We start from the raw sequence: 21,712 nt of genomic DNA on the forward strand, positions 1-21,712 counted from the left end.
AAATAGTACTTGGGTCAAATTCCTATGGCTTATCATGCTTGAAGAATGGAGAAAGGAGACAGGACCCTGATTTCAAAATAAGGAATGTTATTCCTGGAAACCTGACCAAGGCTTAGGAAAACACCAAGAATTCACACATAGTGTATTTTTACAGGTTTTGTGTCCTGGAGAAATGGGAATTGTGACGATGATTTTCATGTTAGCTGCTCTGTAGATGATTTAGTTTGCATCTCACTGTGTGGGAATTCCTGCCCTCTTCTTTCTAGAGTCAGAAAACTCAGTCGCTTAATCATTATGGTAATTAGGCTTTGGACTCCTCCTTGGGGATCAAGGTTTCACTTTTGTTTCATACCTGATCTTTGTTTCCAGAGAAGATTGGGGGAGCCAGAGAACTTAATAAAATAATTGCATCCAGAAGCCAGCCTGATTATGGGGCAAATTTTTTTTAAAAAACACAAAACCTTTTTGTAGAGATGAAAGACACCAGTAGAAAGTCTGTATGAGGTGTTGTCATGTTGCTGGAGCAGTTTATCAATTTAAGCCTCCTGTTATTTTTTAGTATGAACTGATTCAGAGGCAGAGTGATACAATGAAGACAGGGTCGACCTTAGAGTCAGAAAGACCTGGATTCAAGTCCTGGCTCTTCACAAATACTAGCTTTATGACCATGAATAATTCACTTAACCTCAGTTATTACAGGCTACTCTCTGATAATTATAAAATACATAAATTGCCGAGCTACCTCTGTGGAAGAAGTTCTGCACCAGTGAAATCAATCACAGGTTGAGAAAAAAAATTTGGTTCACATCCTCAGACTTGAGTTTCAACCCTGTGGTGGATTGTGTCCTGCTCTTTATGCTAGGTTTCTTGAAAGCCTAGCATCCATCAGTTTGCATGAGAAATAAAAAACAACATGATTCTCTTTTGGTAATCATCACTGGTTTTCTCTTTTAAAAAAAGTTTCTTAACATTACAAAACACATTGCTGGACATAATTCTAAGATTTGCACCTTGGGTCTGTAGGTATTTGGTTTATGATGCAGCCTGTTGGTAAGTGACTAACCTGTTGACTAAACAATTAAATTTTCAGTTTTGCTCCCCCACACTCACTTTGTCCCCCACCCTCCCCATGAGTAACTTTAACAGAGGGGAACAGCTTAAATTAATTGCAGCACAGGGAGTATATTTTTAGTCCATTAGGGGCCTGTCTGATGAGGTTGACTTGGGTACTGTCTGGCTCCAAGTGGTATTAGGAAGCCACAGGCATGTCCCAGATGGCTGTGTATGTCACTGATGTCTCTTGGAAGTGACAGGTTAGCCCTAGGGAAAAGATAGAGCAAAAATGTTACTAGAGGCTAATTCTGCTAGTCCAAAATAAGAATTTCAGGGTTAACAATACCATTCACATTAGAGCTAGTCTCCTGAATCTCCCACATAACATCTTGGGGTTTCTGGTTTGCTTTTGTCTGAGTTCCCTTCTTCCCCTCATATTCATGATAGAAAATGCAGAGAGAACCAGTCTTAAGCAGTTTTTCACCTTGAATGAAAAGTTAGGTTGTGTTGTTCAAAACCAAGTAAGAAATGTGCAACAAATCAATGCTGAAACAGATGCTTGTTCTCCAGAACTGTAGGTTCATCCATGCCGATCCTTTAACCACTTAATTACCATCACCTTGCAGTAACAGGATCAACCCAAAGGAAGGAAAGATTTTTTAACCAATATAGATAATGTTGTTATACCAACTGGTCACAATGTTCAGTAACATGAATAACCTCTAACTACTCTGAATTCAAAAATCATTTGTCTCTGACCTAGGAATGACTATTTCACCTAGACCTTCTCACAGACCTACTTTCAGATTGCTTACCCCAGTATCTAAAACCTTTAATTAGCCATGGCTTCATGGTTACAAATAATCAGAAGTTGATCTCAAAATCTATTTTGACATTCTTTTAGTGATTATTTTTGAGGCAAACTTAGCTGTTTTGCTTAGCCCCCCCCCCCCCCCGCCAAAATTAGCATGTATTCCCTGAACGTATAACAATTAGACCTCTGGAGGAAGTAGTCCAGGAAACTAGAATGGCAAAGGCAAACACGACCAGGGTTTTTAAATTTGTTATAAATAATCCATATGTGCACTGTCATGCCTACAGAGCCATATGCCAATAACTTTGTGGGTAAGGACTTTAAAAGATCCAAAAATGGGGGAGCATGGTATAGTGGATAGGATGCTGGCCTTGGCCTCAGACACTTTACTAGCTGTGTGACCTAGCACAGGTCATTTAACTTGTTAGAATCTCAATTTTTTCATCCTTGAAAGGGCATTGGACTGGGGTGTCTTCGAGATCTCATACAGGGATCCTATGAACACTGCCAACTTTTCCTTTCCCAAACTCCAGCCGTCACAGAAAGGAAGGCACTTGATCACCTGGGCTCGGGATTTATTTGTCTAGTTACCTGGATAGTAAATCTAAAACCAGTGGAATTTTGTGTATTGCTTTAAACTTGAAATCGAGTGAAAGGGTCCAATTCTGGTGAGGAGAGCAGAATGGAAACCCCAGGCTATGGATTCAGTACAGCTCAATTTGAAAACCCTCTTCTGGTTTTGTGTTAGTGGCCAGGTCCTTCTCCATCTGCATTTCCCACTAAATTCAAGCAGATTCAAGAATTTTTAAAAATTTCATTTGAAAGAGTATTTTATCATTACAGTATGGCTCAGGTGCACAGAAAACACTGGATCTTGGGTACTGAAACATCCTCACTGGTAGCATCCTAAAGCCAAACTGGTCCTACATCTCAAACTTATATGAAGAAAGCCACAGGGCAAAGGACTGCTGATAAATACCTAAGGTAAAATAACGTAAAAGTCAGGAAGACTTCCAAGGCCTTTCTTAGTGGTTGGATGATTGTGACCACCTACCCAGAGGTTGGAAAAGGGATTCAGTGAATGTTACATAGAACTCCTAAGGTTGAAAATTAGAGCAGAACAAACCTAGAAATGTGTAGAAAAGGATCCATTAATCTCCCAGAGGGCACTCAGTCTGTTTTTGTTAAGGATCTAATTCACCCTCAGCAAGAGGCCAAGTTGGCCTTAATTGTGTCCTAATTGACTGTTTAAATAGCTAATCCTCTCTAACACAACTACTCTTCCAGTTTTCTTATCTCCTCTTGACTGCTGTAGGGGTATGCCTTGATGCTGCAACTAGTTTGATAAACATATCATCTTAACCAACCACATTTCCTGCAGAGTATGGCTCGTTGCCATCCCAAGCTCCTTTCCTTTCAGCACATTTTCGTGGGCTTTTACTGAGGTGCTCCTCAACACAAAGTGAATTGTTCCTGAATTATACATCAAACGCCAATCATAGATCTCTTTTAAAGTAATTTTATAATTGTTTGTGTAGAAACACCAAAGTCAAAGAGATGTTAAATTCAAACCTCTTGTGGGGCTTGAAAAATTATTTAGAAATTAAAACATTACTCCTTGAAGGGAGAGAAACTTGCTAAAGAGGAGTAAGGATAATGGAGGGGTAGCAGCCAACAGTGTGCTTGCAAAGGGTTCAGGTTTTTAATAGGCATGAGACAAAAAGGAAGGTAATCTGTGGATTTAAATGGCTTCTGATTTGCTCAAATAACAGAATTTAGTCCTCATATTCCTTTCTTTTTGGCCATAGAAAACATACTTCCCACCCTACCAATGCTTTGGGTCCCAACTCTAGAATCCCTGGTCCACTTCAGCTATATCTCTTTCCTGAGTTGTGGGGAAATTATTTTGAGTATGAGATCATAGATTTAGAGATGGATGAGATCTTAGAGGTTATCTAATCCTATCTCCTCATTTTAAAGAGGAAGAAAGAAACTGTGTCCTTAGAGAAGGGAACCAAGATATGTGGATCTAGCAGGATGAGACCCGTTTGCACCAGATTGGTCAAGGCATACCTACGCCATCAGGACTAGTCATGGTGTTGCAGGCTGAAGGACCAAGAGGCGTGATCTAGGGATTTATGCATTTCTAAAAGCGTGAGAGTAGCTCTTCCTGATCAGCGGGGAGGAGGGGAAAGCAGAGCCAGGGCTGACACAAAACAGGTTTGGAGTGATTTTTCTCTGATTAATGTTGCTGGTGATGATGATGATAGATGTTAAGGCTTTAAGGTTTGCAAAGCACTTTACATATATTATCTCACTTAGGCTTTATAGCAACCCTATGAGGCAGAGGCTATTCTTTTCCCCATATCACAGATGAGGAAATGGAGGGTGGAAGAGGCTAAGTGATTTGCCCATCATCACACAGCTGGCAGATGTCTGAATCGGGTCTTGAACTTGTCTTCCTGACTCCAGGTCCATCATTCTATCCACTGCATTGCAGAGTTAAAGCCCTCTGTAGGAGAACTGGAGCTCCCTTCCCACTCATTCATTCAATAAATATTTGTTAGGCACCTAGTATGTTCTGGGCTCTGTGCTAAGTGCTAGGGATACAAAAAGAAGTGAAAGACAATCTTTGCCCTCGAGGAACTTAAAATCTGATGGGGAAGACAACATGCAAACAAATATATACAAAGCAAGCTATAAATAGGAAATAATAAAATGATATATAATGTAAATAGGAAATAATTAGCAGAGGGGAAAGCACTAGAATTAAGAGGGGTTGAGGAAGACTTCCTGTGTTCCTTTAAGAACCTTTAGGAAGTCTTCCTAAAATCCTAGGATTTTAGTTGGGACTTACAGGAGGCCAAGGAGGTCAATAGAGTGGAGGAGGGAAATCATTCCAGGTATGGGGGACAGCCAGAGAGAATGGCCAGAGCTGAGAAATGGAGTGTCTTTGTGTGTGGAACAGCCAGGAGGCCAATGCCACTGGATTGAAGAGTACCTGTTGTAGGTTAAGGTACAGGAAGAAGACTGGAAGGGTAGGAGGGGGCTAGGTTATAGGTTCCTAATCCCCAAGCCCTTGGCCTAGATGAGGGTTAAGGAAGAAGGCAGACTCACATGTAAAGGCAGATCAGTGCAGGACCTCAGCCAGCTTCTCCTCATAGTAAAGGAAGTTCTCCTGAATGTCCTCCCAGGGTACAAAGGCCTTCGACTCTCCCTCTTCTTGCTCCACAAAATTCTGCCACACATACTCGAAGTCCTGGGGCTTCATGATGCGTAGCTTGCATCCCGCTTCCTTCAACCTCTTCAAGGCAGCCTTGATCTCGGGCTCCTCCCACATGAAGAGCCGACCCACCAAGAGGAGCATCCTAAGGTTCTTGTTTTTGCTCAGGGTGCTTGAGATGCGGTCAGCGCAGGCTGCGCAGGGGCTGGAGGAGACGTACCAAGTGACATTGTAGCGAAGGGCAGGGTCAAAGGTGGGCAGGATGGTTTTGAAGAAGGCCTCTTCTGCATGGTCTCCGGCATGCTCATCCTCCAGGTAGCCCCGGGACATCTGGCCTTGGCCGTCCTTGCCCTGGGCTTCCACCACATAGCACAGGAAGGTCTTGTTCCGTCCAGAGCTGTACTCTACATTCCTGAACTGAAACTTAAAGAAATTGACAGGAAGCCGTTCCCTAAAGGTGAGAAAGAGAGGGGGAAAAGGAGGGAAGGTGGACCATCAGGTGAGATTTTGTTTCAAAGGCTAGCCAACTAAAGATCAATACCACAATGGAGGGCCTAGCCAATCAGCTCCCCTCCCCACCTCCCACCCCTCAAAATCAGAATTTCAGAGTTGGAAGGAACTTAAGATATCATGTTACAACTCCCTCAAATTAGACAAAGAAACTATAAAATTACACATTTATACAGTATTTTTTAAAGGTTTACAAGACAATTTCCTCATACCAGCCCTGTGAGGTGGGTTGTACAAATATTAAACTATGATTTTATAGACAGAACTGAGGCATAGACTTTACACAACTTGTGTGTGTCAAAGCCTGGGCTCAAACACAGGCCTTCTGACTTTGGCACCCTATTCACTAATCTGAGCTGCCTTCCAATTTTCAGCTGCAAGGGTGACCCCAGAGTGAGGGGCTGAGATGAGTGCAGTGTATACATAGTTTTATCCCACTTAGAAAACAGACCAAACTCCCACATAAACCTTTCACCCAAAGCCACCTGGGGCTATTTCCTAACTTTCTCTTGACTTTGGGTGGTGGATTCTTGAAGTACTTGGTCACGTCTCCTTGTTTCCTTCCTTTAAACAGGGAATATTATACTATTTATTATTATATTATATATAATATTATATATTATAATAAATCCTGGTGGTTGCATTCCAACTATTCTGTTTTTCTCCCTTGACTGGTCCCCTCCCCTTCCCCTCCCCTTTCTCTATTTCTCATGTGAAGTGCTTTCTTATCTATCCTAAGTGGCCACAAAATGCTCTTGATTGTGTACTCTAAGCAGTTCTGAAAGGTTATAAAGACCAAATCTATAACCTAAGAAGTAGAAGCTTCTTTCAGTGAGAGCAAGCTTCCTTAGCAAGCTCATAAATTGTTTTTAGTATGACTTCCTATCTTTGACCTACAATCATTGGACCCTCCATTTACTGGTACACCTCTCCTAAGAGGTTCCATTCTTTTCAGTCAAGAGAATTCCCTGACAATATACATGATTTCGCTTGAACTTTACGACAACCTTGTAAGTGATTTATCCAAAGTCAAACAGCTACATTTCTAATAAAATATTTATTGAGGAAGTGCCTACAGTATGTCTAGAACTGAGCTAGATACGAAGGAGGATGCAAAAGAAGAATGAAAAATAATCCTTATCTTCAAGGAGCTTATAATCTAAAGAAGGAAGAGAAGACATGTTTGAAACAGAACAATATGAGACAGTATTTAAGGGCTAAATTCTTCAGGCTACAAGTAGTGTGGAAAGAGTCTTGGAATCTGGGTTCAAGTCCCAGCACTGCCACTAACCAGTTTTCACTCATTGGTGAACACGTTATTTCACTCTGGGCCTCAGTTTCTCCCTTTGTAAAATAAGGGGGTTGAATTAAGATGACGTCGGTCCTTTCTAGTTTGAAATCTATGATCCTATTCTGACCTAATTTGACTTAGTGGTTACTCAAACCACTGGCAAACCTGCAGGGGGAGTATTGGTGCTCCTAGATATTGACGTAAAGGATCAGCCATGGATGCCAAAGACTGGGGTGAATGCTAAGTAATCCCCTGTAGAATCCATGCCCACCCTTCCCCCACGGAAACTCAAGTTTCCATGTTCCCTCATGTCAAGCTAATTTTCCACTATAGAGATAAATGACTGTGGGGGCCCAGCCCCTGGGATTCCTCAGTACACTATACTTAGCTCCCTAAGCCCCTCTGTCCCTGGACCAGAGGTGTTTATTATTTGCTTAACATTTCAAAAGGATGGGTACACTGATGAGCTCCCTGTCCTGGAGCCCACCCTTTACCCTAGCACAAGGTCAGACTCACCCCAAGCTACCAGCCCTTTAGAACACCTAAGATGAATCATTAGGTTTGGCAGTTAAGTAGAAGGACTTTGGAACAATGGAAAAAAGAGAGGGATTTGGGGTCCGAGGGCCTGAGTTTGAATCTTGATTCTAATACTTGTGATCAGCAAGACTTTGGGGAAGTTTCTTAAATTCTCTGGATCTCAGTGCCTCATTTATGGCCTAAGGTGGTGAATTAGAGGTCCTCTAGTATAATTTCCATCTTGAAATCTGTACTCTTATAATCCCATTTTTCCTTTCTTCTCCATCAAACCATACATCTGTTCCCTTTCAAACCAGCTGAAAACCTCTTTTCTAAGACCCTCATCCCATTCACAGTCATAGAACAAACTAAGAGCTAAAGGGACCATAGATGACTGTTAGATAGAGGTCATCTAATCCACCCCCTCATTTTACAGATGAGCAAATAGCCCAGAAAGGCTATTATTTAACCAGTGCCAGAGCCAGGATTTGAATCCAGGCCCTTTGACTCCAGATCACACCTTTACTCTTTCTCCCTTTATCATTTAGCTGCTCAGTTGGACAATGTTCATTTGCAACCACTTCGTGTTGCATGCTACGTTGTCAGAAGTGTTTTCTGCCTTTTCCCCCCTCAGGCTGAGAGCTCTCTATAAAAAGGAACCTTGTCTCCTCATACTGGCTTTTACAGGACTCTCCATATGGAGGATACGCAATACTTATTGACCCACTGTCCCATGTAGCTGAATATGTAGAAGGTTTGGGTCCCCAAGCAAAAATTTCCAGGAAGGGTCCATAACACATATGTTTTCTTAACTTTGAAGTAAGTGGATCTCCAAACTAATTCTGAAAGGATATGATCTCTCTCACTTCTCTACTTTCTACTCACTACCACTACCTTAGTCCCTCATTACCTCCTAAATGGCCAGTAATAATAGCTTCCTTACAGATCTTCCCATTTCAGCTCTCCCTCCTTTCTTGCTCCTTCTCCCTCCCATCAATCTGTTGCTGCTGTCAGGTTAACTTATGGCCAAATCTAATGATATCATTCCTCCTTAAAATCCGTCAGTGACTCCCTACATGAGTAAAATAGAATCTGCCTAGCCTCCCACTCAATGCTATCCATAAACTGGCACCAGCCTATTTTTTCTGCCCTTACTTTCTTTCCCTTCTATTTAAGCTACTCTCTAGCTCAGTCTCCTTGTGCTGTTTTGCCTCCATGCCTATGTTCACAGCCTTCCCTGCCCCTGCCCCTCTTCTCCTACTTCCCACTGTTGAAACCACAATCCAACTTTTTCTTGAAATGTTCCCTGAACCCCACTGTTGGTTAGCATTTCTTTTCTTCTTAGACCTCAAACAGAGGGTGGGGGCGAGGTGACATGGTCAGATGAGCTGTAGCCAGATTTTTAGGCATTTACTCTGCTTATCATATGACCAGAGTTCTTGACTTAAAATCAGGAAAGGACTGGATTCTAATCCTGCCTTTGACACTAGTCTTGTGACTGTGGGCAAATCACAATTCCTCTGAACCTTAATTTCTTCATTTGTAAGACAGGAACATTGATATCTATAATGCCTGGTTCACAGAGTTGTTATGAAGATCAAATGAGATAATGTATGTAGGGTGCTTTGCAAATCTTAAGGTAATATATAAATGTTAACAAGATTTTTTTTATCAATTATCTAAGTAAGAGGTCACGTGGCAAAGTGGAAAGATCACTAAGATCATAAGACTATTATCTAACAAACATTTATTAAGTGTGTACTGTGTGTTGGGGCAAGGGTGCTGAGGGTACAAAGAAAAAGCAAAAATAGTCCCTGCTCTCATGAAGCTTACATTATAATGGGGGAGACAATATATACAAATCAGTGCATACAAGATAAATGCAGAGTAGATAGAAGGTAGCTTTAAAACAGAGAGGTTGCTAGTAGCTAGAGACCAGAAAAGGCTTTCTGGAGGAGGTGGCATGTGAGCTGAGTCTTAAAGAAAGCCAGGGAATCTAAGAATCAGAAGTTAGAAAATAGAACATTTCAAAAACTTCTGGGAGCCAAGATGGTGGAGTAATCAGTAAGTCACTCTCACCCTCTCTTAGAGACTTCGAAAAACCCAGAGAATATTGCCCCAGGAAAAATCCTGGAATAGTGGAGCCAGCCAAAAGATGCTGTACAGCAGTCTTTTAGCTTGGGAGGCTAGGGGGATTAACAGGAAAGGTCCTTCTTGCTGTGGCTGAAGGGGACCAGTATAGGATGGAATTTGACCCAGAAAGCCTGCAGCAAGCCCTACCTCAGTGGGCCAGTGGGAGATCCTGAGTCCCAGGGTGGAGGAGCAGGAAAGCACCAAAACGCCAGGCACACACCAGTCACCACCACTAGCTCCAGCTTGGCACCAGGTAAACTACCAGACCGCTATGCCTCCAGCTGCCAGCATCTGAGGTTCCAGCACACAAAACTAGTAACCAGGCCCCTAAGCCCCCAACACAAGAAGCCTAGGACAGTGCCCCCTGGGCCCCAGAAGAAGAGATCAAATTTTAAAACCATAAAAAAGGCAAACAACATGGGCAAGAAGAATCAAAGAAAAACAATGACCATAGATAAATATCTTAGTGACCGCGAAGATCAAAACACAAATTGAAGAGAGGACAACATGGTCACTATACCCACATCTGAAACCTCAAAAGGGAATATGAACTGGTCTCAAGCCCAAAAAGCCTTCTTGGAAGAGCTCAAGGAGGATTTTAAAAGTCAAATAGGAGAGGTAGAGAAAAAATTGAACAATTTCTTTAAAAATGCAATTGACAAAACAGAAAAAAAAGTATGCTGAAGAAAACAACTCCTTAAAAAGTAGAATTGGCCAAATAGAAAAGGAGCTACAAAAGCTAACTGAAGAAAATAATTCGTAAAAAATTAGAATTGGGCAAGTGGAAGCTAATGACTCTTTGAGAAATAAAGAATCAGTCAAACAAAATCAAAAGAATGAAAAAATGGAAGGAAAAGAAAATAAGGCATTTCTAGCAGGGGGCAAAAATGGAAATGGGAGATGGGAGGAATAGCATATAGGCCAGTAGGACTTCACTATGGGGTTCATAGAGTAGGATAGCAAGTCAAAAGATTGGAAAGACAGGGAGGGGACAACCAGACTGTGAAGTCCTCTAAGTTTCAAAACAGTGGAGTTTTTATGTATTTTTAGTGGCAATAGAGAACCATTGGAATTTCTTGAGTAGGAGTTAGTCAGGGTGAGGGTGATGGTGAGGTGACATAGTCAGGTGAGCTTTAGGCAGATCACTTTGGCAATAGTGTGGAGCGCTGGTGAAATGGAGGCCACTAACCTACACATAAGGATTCTTGTGGGCTGCATATTGACATAGCTTTAAAATGTAGCATTATGTTTTGTGGATTTTTAGTTATTTTGTTAAATACCTCTCAATCACACTTTAATCTGGTTCAGACACTTGAGAGTATTTGGGGCAATAGGCAGTCCACAAGTGGAATGTTTGACACCATTGGTATGGAGGATGGGTCGGAGTGAGGAAGAGGCTTGAGGCAGGGCATCCAATTAACAGGGCTTTGTCTGGGTGAGAAATAATGAGGGTGTGAACTAGGGTGATGGCTATGTTTGTGGAAGAGAGTGGATGTATATGAGAAATAGAGAGAAAGAAATTACAAGATTTGGCAACTGATCAGATATGTGAGCTGAACTGAGTCAAGATTTACTCTGAGATTATTGAATTTGGCTGGCTAAAAAAGTAGTGGAGCGCTGGACAGTGGTAAGAAAATTTGAAAGAAAAATGGGTTGGTGAGAATAGAGAAAAATGACCTAGGTTTAAGCCCTGGTTTTAATGCTTACAGTATTAATTGCAGAATTAAGGACAAGTTAATTCACCACCTTAGTGTCATCATCTTTAAAATGGGGGAAATAATATTTGCGCTGTGTTACCTAACGGGGGTATTGTGGAAAGTCACTTTGTAAATCTTATAATAGTACAGAAAGGTGAGCTGCTTACATGCATACACATATAGATACATGTATGCACACACAAAACATGTAAATTAGAATATATTATACATATTATATACTATATAAAATACACAAATATATACTCTTCACAATTAACATGTGCATATGTTAATTATAAAGAGCATATATTTAGGTATTTTACATAGTATATTATTGGAGCAGAAATTGGAGAATGCTACTATTTCTTCTTCACCACATCACTTATTTGTTTATTTTATTTCTTTTTTTTCCTTTCTGTCCTGAGTGGTTTTCATTTTTGATTTCTTGAAACATAGCTCTGAAAAGACAGGCTGTTAAAAGCTCATTATGATTTAAATGGGACTGCTTGACTTCACCTTAAAGCCCAAATCACTCTGGCTTTCATCGAATGGTCAATAACAGCCCCAACCCAACCATCTGTGGTTCATTGTTGATTTTGATGACATAGAATGAGTATAAATAGCAATTGTTTTCTGTTCTGACCAGACATTCTGAGGGTCTATCCTTCCCAGATTTGATATCTTTGTGATGGTAAATTGAGCCATCTTTCGTCTCAACCCTTATGAAGCTCTCAGTCATTGAATGGCATGGTCTCAGACAAACCAAGACCTGGGAAAGACCTTGATTTAGGAAGACAAAGATCACCCACTGAATCCTGGGCCATCGACAATGGTCTTGGCACTATACTTTGATAATTCTGGAGGAGAGTGAGGCTTCTGACTTTACTTGGGTCTGCCCCACTCATATCCAATTCACTAGCAAATCAAGACATCACCCTTTTGATGTTATTGGTCCTCTCTGAGAATGAAGGACAAACAACAACAGCATACATACAATGTTTATAGAACATATCTACTTTATATTACATACACTGTATTTAATATACATGTAAAATACCTGTGTGTATATTGTATATGTATAGAGAGGAGAGTGGAAAAAGTATTGTATTTTTTGCTTTAACTCTCGCTTGTTTTTTGACACCATTTTCCTTTGTTCCACCCCTAGCCCCCACCCCACCCCAGTGCAGACCCAAGCAATCTCAGTAATTGAATAAATCCCTTAACGGGAGGAGTAACTGTGCTTCCACAAGTAAGTCCTACAGGTATTTCCTGGAGAGTTTTGAGGATTTAGCCAAAGCAAGTGTTAAATGCACAGAGTTTTGTAAACTATTCCTGACTAAACTAATAGAACTTGCAGAGGGCCCTATCACTTTGATTTCTACATAGGTTTTCTTCCATCCCAAAGATTTTGCCAGATAGATTCTCAAGCAGAGAAAGCTAATTGGTTCCAGCCTGGTACTGGGTGCTAGATCCAGAGATGAGGTGCCCAGCTTGAAAAGAGACCTCTTCTCTACTGGAATGCTGAAACCCAGCTTCCCTGAGCACAAGGAAGGAGCCCAGAGAAACCAGAAACCAGAGGAGAGAAGAAAAGGTCAGCCCTCTATTAATACCCAGTTTACTCCTCCCTCTAGCATCGGACTCCTGTCCTGCTCAGTGAGGGGGTGTGCTATACCAGATGTTGCTACGGAGGAAACTATTTCAAAAGAAGAACAAATCACAGAGGAAGTTTAGACTCTTGATCCTCCTGTGGGCTGGGAAGCTTAGCTAGCTTGGCTTTTCTTGGGGTATCTTGATCAGAAGGAAAATAGAGGGTGAGGGAGATGCTGTATGTATACCTCTCACAGTCAGTCAGTAAACATTTATTAAGTATCTACTACGTACCAGGCACTGTGCTGAATGCTAGTGACATAAAGAAAGTTTACCATCTAATTAGGGGTTTTTCTTGATACCAAGAGCTTCCAGGTTCTGGAGGTCAACATTGGGGAGATGGAAACAGTTCAGAAAGACAGCTAAAATGTCTGAAAGGGAGACTAAAGTTTCCTTACAGAAGAGGTTCTTAACCTGGGGTCCATAGACTTACAAGAGGTCTTGTGGATAGATTTCAAGGGGTCTATGATATTGAATGGGGGAATAAATTTCATCTTTATTTCAATGTAATTAGTTTCCTTTGTAATCCTAAGTATTTTGTTTCATGCATTTAAAAATAGTATTCTGAGAGAGGGTCCATAGGTTTCACCAAATTACCAAGAAGCCCATGACAGAACAAAAGGTTAAGGAGCTCCCCAATACTGGGTGATTTTTCGTTTTAGTCATAATATAGTGGTCTCAATTATTTCCCTGCACAGAACAAAGTAGTGATGCAGATAATGCAACAGTATATGTATTTCCTTTTTTGTAGCAGTAGTAGAATTCTCTTTCTAATTATCATATTTACTTATGCAAACACTTTCAGCACACATTTTACTACTAAAATATTGAGTGCAGAGGAGGAGATGAGTATGAGAGAGGGAGAAGGAAAGGATAAGGGAAGGGATTGTTCTGAGAAGCTTTGCCAGCTGCCAATGTTGATGTTAGGAACCTAGTGTCCTAGAATGCTGCAGCCAGGAGTATGATTCTCCCCTGTTGTTGTTGGGTCGTGTCCAACTCTTTGTGACCCCATTTGGGATTTTCTTGGCAGAGTTACTGCAGTGGTTTGCTGTTTCCTTCTCCAGCTCATATTACAGATGGAGAAACTGAGACAAGCAGGGTTAAGTGACTTGTTTAGGGTCACACAGCTAAGAAGTGTTTGAGACCAGATTTGAACTCATGAAGATGAGTCTTCCTGATTCTAAAACCATCCACTGCACCACCTAGCTGCCCAGTCAGAAAAACTTGACACTCAAATAGTTCTTTAGGCACTCTTCTGTTTACTTTCAACAAATAGAACCTAGGATGGAAAGTTGGATGGCCACTTGTCAGGTATTTTATAAAAGAGGCTTCTTGGTCAGCTATGGGCCAAACTAAATGACTTCTCGTGTCCTTTTCAAATTTGAGATCCTGTGGTATGGACAGGCTAGTGTTCTGATGTGGGGCAGCAGGTGGTACAGTGGATAGAGTGCTGGGCCTGGAGTTAGGAAGACCCAAGTTCAAATGTGGCCTTGGACATTAGCTGTGTGATTCTGGGCAAGTCACTTAACCCTGTTTGCCTCAGTTTCCTCATCTATAAAATGACCTGGAGAAACAAATGGCAAACCATTCCAGTATCCCTGCCAAGGAAACCCAAAATGGGGTCATGAAGAGTCAGACACAACTGAAATGACTCAGCAACGGAAGTGTTCTGATCAATTTTATACAGCTCCTCCAGCTGTGATAAGCAGTTGCTCCTGATAATCAAAATATGTCCTCACAATTTGGGGGTTGTGTTGTTCTGTGGTGGAGAGGGACATATATATGAGTGAGCAAAACATCTTTCCCCAATCTTAGGAGAGACCTTAGAGGTCTGGTCCAATACCCTCATTTTACAGGTGAAGAAATTGAGGCCCGGAGAGGTAAACTTACTTTCCTAAGATCACAGTAAGTAGCCGAGCTGGGATTTGAATCTAGGTTACTTAGACTTTAGATTCAGCTCTCTTTTTGCTTCAGTCATATTTGTCATTGTACCAGGTCCTTGGAAGGATACAAAGTTGGCCTTTGACTTAGCATGGCGTACAGAAGCTAAAATATGATAAACTGGGTTCTGCTGAAAGGAGGAGAGATTGGGGAGGGAGGGCGCACTCCCTAACACACCCCTTCCTAGGAGCACATACCAGCATGGTGGGAGTAACAGAGGTTACTTGCCACACAGAAACATGGGTGGCGGTGGGATTAAACATTTGTGGCAGAAAAAAATCCCCAAGTTTTATGCATGGATCATTGAAAGTTACCTAGTTTCAGTTCTCCCTTCTCCTCTCCTTTCCCTTTAATCTTTCCACCAGATTTGCTCCCACAAGAGGGGGGAGGAAAGGAATCAACATTTATTAAGTGACTACTGTGTGCCAGACACTGTGCTAAGTGATTTACAAATATTATCTTGTTTGTTTTAGTTTCTTCTTCTCTCTCTTCTCCTGGGAGAGGTTTAAAGAACTTGCACATATTTTTAAGAGTGTATGTACATCCCAAGTGAGAACCTGGGAGGCACCTTAAACTTGTTTTCTTTCCTTGTAAAGAACCATCTCTGCCAACTGCTCTTTTTAGATGAGCCACGGAGGGAAGGAGGATGCTTGTCCTAATAAACATGTCCCCATTAGCCCATGGGGCAGTCCAGATTTGGAGAGAATGAGATAGAATCATCCTTGGCAATTACCTGAGCCATTAGTGTGAGACTAGGAGAGGATCCTGCCTTGAGTCTCTCCCTACTCACCTCAGTTGTCAAAATGACCTTCCTAAAGCTCAGAGCTGACCTTGTCAAGCCCTCCCCACCCATGAATTCTAGTGACTTCTTATCACCTTCAGGATCAATTGTAAAAAGTCTGGTCACTCAAAGCCCTTCATGACCTGTAACTCCCCCCTACCCTTCCAGTCTTCTTAAATCTTCTCATACCTCTCTCCCTCTATGTGTGCTTTGATCCAGTGACACTACCCTCCTTGCTGTTATTTGAATTAGACATTCTGTCTTCCAGCTCTGGGCATTTTCATTGGCTAATCCCATGACTGGCATGTTCTCTCTCCTCTTCTCTGCCTCCTGGCTTCCTTCATGTCACAGTTAAAATCCCACTTTCTGCAGGAAATCTTTCCTAATCCACCTTCAATTCTAGTGTCTTCCCTCTGTTGGTTATTTCTAACTTATATATAGTTTGATTGTATGAGGTTGTTTGCTTATTGTCTTCCCCATTAAATGGTGAGATTCTTAAGAACAGGAATTGTCTTGACCTTTTCTGTTTGCCAGTAGGTGCTTAATAAATGTTTATTGACTAACTAATCATTCAGGAAGATTATGCCAGTGGAAGTTTAGAAAACACTGGAGACCTCTGAGATGAAGAATTGGAGAGAGGACAGAACAAGGGAGGGACTGAGCATTTCTTAAGTGCCTATTATTAAGAACTTTATAAATATCTCATTTTAGCCTCAGGGCAGCAGCACACTGGATTTGGAAGCCAGAAGCTTTGGGTTTAGCTCCTAGCTCCATTACTTATCACTTGTATGACCATACTCAAGTCATTTCCCAATGGATTAGGTTGGACGAGATCAGGGTGGGGAAACTGCGGCCTCGAGGTCCCTGTAGGTCTTCAAGGGTGGTTCTTTGACTGAATCCAAACTTCATAGAACAAATCCCCATAATAAAAGGATTTGTTCTGTAAAACTTGGACTCAACCAAAAGGTTGCACCTAAGGGACCTAGAAGGCCACATGTGGCCTGGAGGCCGTAGGTTCCTCACCCCTGCACTAGATAATCTCTGAAGTTTCTGAGGTCTCTTTATACTCTAAAATTTGACTGTTCCTTGGAGAAGGTGAGTTTTGCTCTGGAGGGAGGCGACGTGACCCATCCATGCTTTCTAGTGGCCTCTTGCCCCAATGCCTGCTTGACTGCCTCTCTGGGGATTATGGAGGAAAGATATTAGTGTCTGGCACTGGAGGTGAAATAGCTTTATATTACAATGAAGGTAAATGCCTGTCTCCTCTCCTTTTCTCTAAGTTCTGCTACTCACCCGCTAACTCCTGCCCCTGCTCAATAACCCTCTCATCAAGGAGGCCAAACAATCAAGCCAGGGTGAGAAAGAATCAGGACTCATGTCCCTGAGGGGCTCAGTTCCCTCTATCATGGAAAAGAACCCCTCCTTCCTCATCTGTTAGGGTGATGAAAAATGTAGACTATTCTTTAACTACTCCCAACCAGAGCAAAAAGGAAAGATTCTTTGGAGTGTGGTGGGCATTCCCATGGCCTTGTGAAGCCAGTATGGCCCAGTATAATTTTTATTTAGAAAGAACCTTAGTAATCACTTAGTCAACCAAACATCCTGGTGCTTTGATGTCAAGATCATCTCCAGTTAGAGGTAACTGGTTGGGCAGTGGGCCTGGAGTCAGGAAGAGCTGAGTTCAAATCCAGTCTCAGGCACTTACTAGCTGTGCGATTCTGGGCAAATCACTTCACCTCTGTCTTGCCTCAGTTTCCTCAACTGTAAAATGAGGATAATAATAGCACCCACCTCATAGATGAAATGAGGTAATGTTTGGAAAAAGCTCTTAGCACATAGTAGGTGCTACATGAATGCTTATTCCCTCCCCTTTCCCCAGTGTGGCAGCATTGCCTCATTTGTAGGCCCTCCTTCCTGAGAAGGGAACCTCTCTGTGTCCCTAATCAAGAAGACAGGAGGCCCAAGCCTACTGTATGTCTACGCCTCCTTCCCAGGAAGCTTTCCAACTATCTGTCACCAGTCACCTAGCTGTGTGTCACCTCCTTTTAGACCCAAAGGCCCAGGACTTTGCCATAGAATCAAGACTTGATGGAGTCAGCTGGATGGTTTCCCTTCCTCCTGGGCCATCCCTTTAATGTGCTCCAGGAACCCAGTGGACCTTTTGAATTTGTGATTATGAGCAGGATACTTCACTTCCACTGTAACCCTTCTCTCATTTTTGCTGATGCGTCATGACTAAAGAGATTCCTAGAGTTGCTGCTTTCATTTGCTGATGTCAGCTTTCCTTAGGTACACACACATACACACACCCCAAAGACATATGATTGTACATGACTGAGGCATGCCTACCAATCGTGTAACCTATGGAAGGCAACACACAACCATAGACTTTATCTCTGGTACTCCCCTCAGTTGTACTGTGTTCAGTCATGTCCGACTCTTTGTGATCTCAGTTGGGGTTTTCTTGGCAAAGATACTGGAGTGGTTTGCCATTTCCTTCTCTAGCTCGTTTTACAGATAAGGAAACTGAGGCAAACAGGACTAAGTGACTTGCCCAGGGTTACATGACTAGAAAGTGTCTGAGGTCAAATTTTAACTCAGGAGGATGAGTCTTCCTGACCTCAGGCCCAGAATTCTATCCAGTGTAGCACCTAGCTGCCCCACTGTGTTCAGAGGCAACAGCAAAACTCAATGGACTAGGTAGAAATTCTCTTCCAAGCTCTGGTTCTCCAGAAGCCCAAAGCTTTGTGGGGCTCAGGTCTATAGTAGCACTCACACTCTGCACCCCCAAGGGAACTCTTCATTTCTCTAAAACATGCCTGGATTTCCAGCCTTCTGACTTTGAGGGGTCATACTTTCTACCCTCTGATTCACCTGGCTCAGGGGCTGAGAAGAGGGGCTTGTGGGATGAGCATCAAAAGGCAGGTTTTCTAATTTCTGGAGGCACCATCTCATGTACAAACTCATCTAACCTTTCCTGTATCCTATCTCTTCTCAGTATTCTTCTATTGCACCCCTGCATGGTGGCCCTTGAAATTTTTTTCACATTATTTCGTGAAAGTTCTTGGTCTGTCTTTTGTATGCATCCTGTCAATCTCTGGGTTGAAGATAGAAACTGTGAAGGGAAAAAAAGGGCATTTTTTCTTTCTTCTGAATCTTCCTTCCTATCCTCTTTCCCTTCCCTACCTTCTTCTTTTTCCCTCTCCCTCTTCTTCTGCCACAAAGTATAAAGTGCCCTGAGCTAATCTGCCAAATCAAGGCCCAAATCCCAGAGGCCCCCTCAAGGGGTCTGACCTGAAGAATCACCTTTGACTTGGAAGCTTGCTGACCTCAATGACACAGAGGTTGACAAGTGAGGTGGGGTGCAAACATCCCCTCCTCTTCCTACCTCCCAGGACAGATGGACAGTGACACCTACAGGCTATCTCAGAGCTGGCTATTTACCCAGAGGGGCCCCAGGGGACAAATTCCTACATCTGTTGCTTGTTTCTCTGGAGTGTGGAAAGGAAACATGCAGGGCTTCTCACCATGCATTTCGGAACTCTCTGTTCTCTGCAGCTACAGATTCCTAGCTTTTCGTTAGTGCAAATCCACAATGCCCTTTCTCCCTAAATTGGGGATGTGGGTTGTGGAAATGGAAAAGGGGGATGCTTTTTGCCTTTTTTTTCCAATTAGGAACACTGGAGGTTACACAAAAGTTAAACTTGAACTTTAGGGACTTGTCTGTCACTAGGAATCTTCCACATTTGGAATGCACAGATCACAGAAGATTTAGTGCCCAGTAATATCTGTAGGCTAGGAAACTTCTTTCCATTGCAATTTCAGGGTCATATGTGAGTATGGCCTACGACAGTATAAGCTAGGGTGCTTGGATAATAGGAAAGCCTCTTAATGTCCCTTCACCTGCCCCTCCAATGACCCTTAGCTGTTTTTTCTATTCCTTTCATTCAGGGGTATCAGTGGTAGAAGGGAGGCTCAGTTAAACATCTAAGGGGGCAGGGTGGGTGTCTCTTGGCCAGGCAGCACCAGAGCTTTGCCTATCCCTAGACCTATCTGGCTCAGCTGCTCCCATAATCCCAGGATAAGGGTGAGATTATGTGAGTGGGCACAGGGCAGCACAAACTTGGGGGCTGTTCTTCCTCTCAGGATTCAAGATAAATTCCCCCCTGAGTAAGGTTTTCCTGCCCTTGGAAGCTACTGTGCTCGTGTTTTGCCTACCGTCTCTGAGACTGTGGCCCCTGCCCATCTTTGAGCACTGCTGTTCTCCCCAAATCTCAGGGGGAGACACTGAGGAGTAGGGGAAAGATTTAAGGGGCAGGTAGAGAGTCCACTGCTGTTCTCCCCAGGTGACAGTGAGGGATATTGAAGTGTAGAGGAGGATTTGGGGGTCAAGGTACAGCTGAATTCAGCCCCTCAAAGACCTTGTCTTGTTCTCTCTGTCTAGCAATTTGGCAGCAGCTGTAGCTAGAAGGCTAAGGAAGAGAGACAATGAAGGGAATTTCTTGGAGCTCTATCTGGAGCAGGCATGATCTGGACAAGGCAGTAGGGACTAAGTGGATGCTCAAATGGAACACAGCCCATCTCCTGCCCAGTTCCTTTCACCTGAATTTACTTCTCATCCAGGAAGTCCACTTGGCTTAGACAGAATTAGATTCAGTACCTCCTACCTCCTATCTGACCAGAATGTCCCTTTGCTTTATACTGTGTGCATTTATCTCACTGTCCTGGCTTCTCTGACATGGACCGTGTGTGAACTCCTTGCTTATGGGGCTCATGGATCACTTCTGCTTCTCTCCCCTGGGGAAATTCACAAAAGATTGGTAGGAAGAAACTCTCTCTCATTCAACTCCTATTGTGGAATCTTCTTTTCAGAGTTTAGAGCCCAGAAAATAGGGGAGGGGACAACTTTAATTGGGTCCTGTTAAATGTTTCTCTCTCTCTCTCTCTCTCTCTCTCTCTCTCTCTCTCTCTCTCTCTCTCCCCTCTCCCTCTCCCTCTCCCTCTCTTCCTCTCTCTCTCTCTGTATGTCCCACCTCCCTGCCAATTTCTCCAGGATTGGAGATAGTAGAGTTTCCAGGCCTCTGCCATTCCTTTCCCCCTTGAACTGTTTAAAAGGATTAAAAATAAAACAAACAGACAAAAATACCAGCCAAACCTTACCCTGGCAAGTGGCTCTCTGAAGGAGTCTCACCTGATTTGAGACTCACTTGAGAATTACTTGTGAGATAAATTCTTTGTAAACCTTGAAGACTATATAAATACGTTATTATAGTATTGATATTAATAGCAAGGACACAAAAAAGCCCCTTACCTTTAAAGGCTGATATCCTGACATCCCAAAGTTCACATACTTAAAACACTTATGCATTAGTCTGAAATTAATGTCTACATCCCAACCGTAATTTCAGGGCACAGTCTAGCCAATTCCTCCCTAATTCTCCCCTCCTGAGCTCTGGTCAGCATCCACCACCTTTCCCAAGGCCTCACACTCATCCTGAAAATCTTCCTACGTCACCCAGAAAAGAGCAGCCAGCAACCTGTCTCTTACCCTGTAACAATCTCAAAGGGCGGTAACTCAATCAGCTCCTTCAATTTCTCAGGGTCATCCAGGTTCTCAGAGTCCCCCTCTCCATTTTGAGGAGCAGCGGCAGCCTGTTCTTTCTCAGCCATTTTGGGGTGGGCTGTAGGAGTCACTGGAACGAAGAGTCTGGGGCTTGGTGGTTGGCTAGACCACAGAAGGGAGCTAGCTAGGCTGTTGGGCAGCAGCTGTCAACAGCTAAATCAGGCTGAGAGTAGCAGCAGAGAGCTGGAACTCTCTGAGCTCAATGTCCTCTGCTCCTCTGTGGCAGAGGCCTTATAACCAGTGCCTTCCCTCCCCCACTCTTTTTTTAATTGAGTGACGAATATGTTGGAGTGGGGGGAGTGGAAAATCTTGGCCATTGGAATCCCCTATTTATCAGTAGGTAGGGACAGAAAGTTGGCAGGTCAGATGCCCTAGCCTCCCTCTCTCCAGTGCCTCCCTCACTGCCTTGCTCCACTCCAGCCTCATGCTTATACTCATCAACTCCCTGCTCCCACAACCCCATATAGGGTGGGTAGGAGTGAT

At 42.8% G+C, this 21,712-nt stretch overlaps 1 protein-coding gene across 1 annotated transcript; it reads right to left on the bottom strand.

Annotated features, from left to right (window-relative positions):
• Positions 1 to 424: 424 nt before the first annotated feature.
• On the bottom strand, positions 425 to 21,439 carry APOBEC2 (apolipoprotein B mRNA editing enzyme catalytic subunit 2). Its single transcript, XM_036766453.1, has 3 exons — positions 21,155 to 21,439; positions 4,985 to 5,541; positions 425 to 1,320 (listed from the first exon to the last, which is right to left on the bottom strand). The coding sequence occupies exons 1-2, from the start codon at positions 21,274 to 21,276 to the stop codon at positions 4,998 to 5,000; spliced, it is 666 nt and encodes a 221-aa protein (XP_036622348.1). The 5' UTR covers positions 21,277 to 21,439; the 3' UTR covers positions 425 to 1,320; positions 4,985 to 4,997.
• Positions 21,440 to 21,712: the final 273 nt, after the last annotated feature.

This window comes from Trichosurus vulpecula, chromosome 7, assembly GCF_011100635.1.
Source record: "Trichosurus vulpecula isolate mTriVul1 chromosome 7, mTriVul1.pri, whole genome shotgun sequence".
Classification (NCBI taxonomy): domain Eukaryota; kingdom Metazoa; phylum Chordata; class Mammalia; order Diprotodontia; family Phalangeridae; genus Trichosurus; species Trichosurus vulpecula.

Coding starts and splice junctions, on each gene's coding strand:
- APOBEC2 (XM_036766453.1), bottom strand. CDS start 21,276: ATGGCTGAGAAAGAACAGGCTGCCGCTGCTCCTCAAAATGGAGAGGGG. Junction 5,542..21,154: donor CCCTTTGAGATTGTTACAGG/GTAAGAGACAGG, acceptor TCTCACCTTTAG/GGAACGGCTTCCTGTCAATT.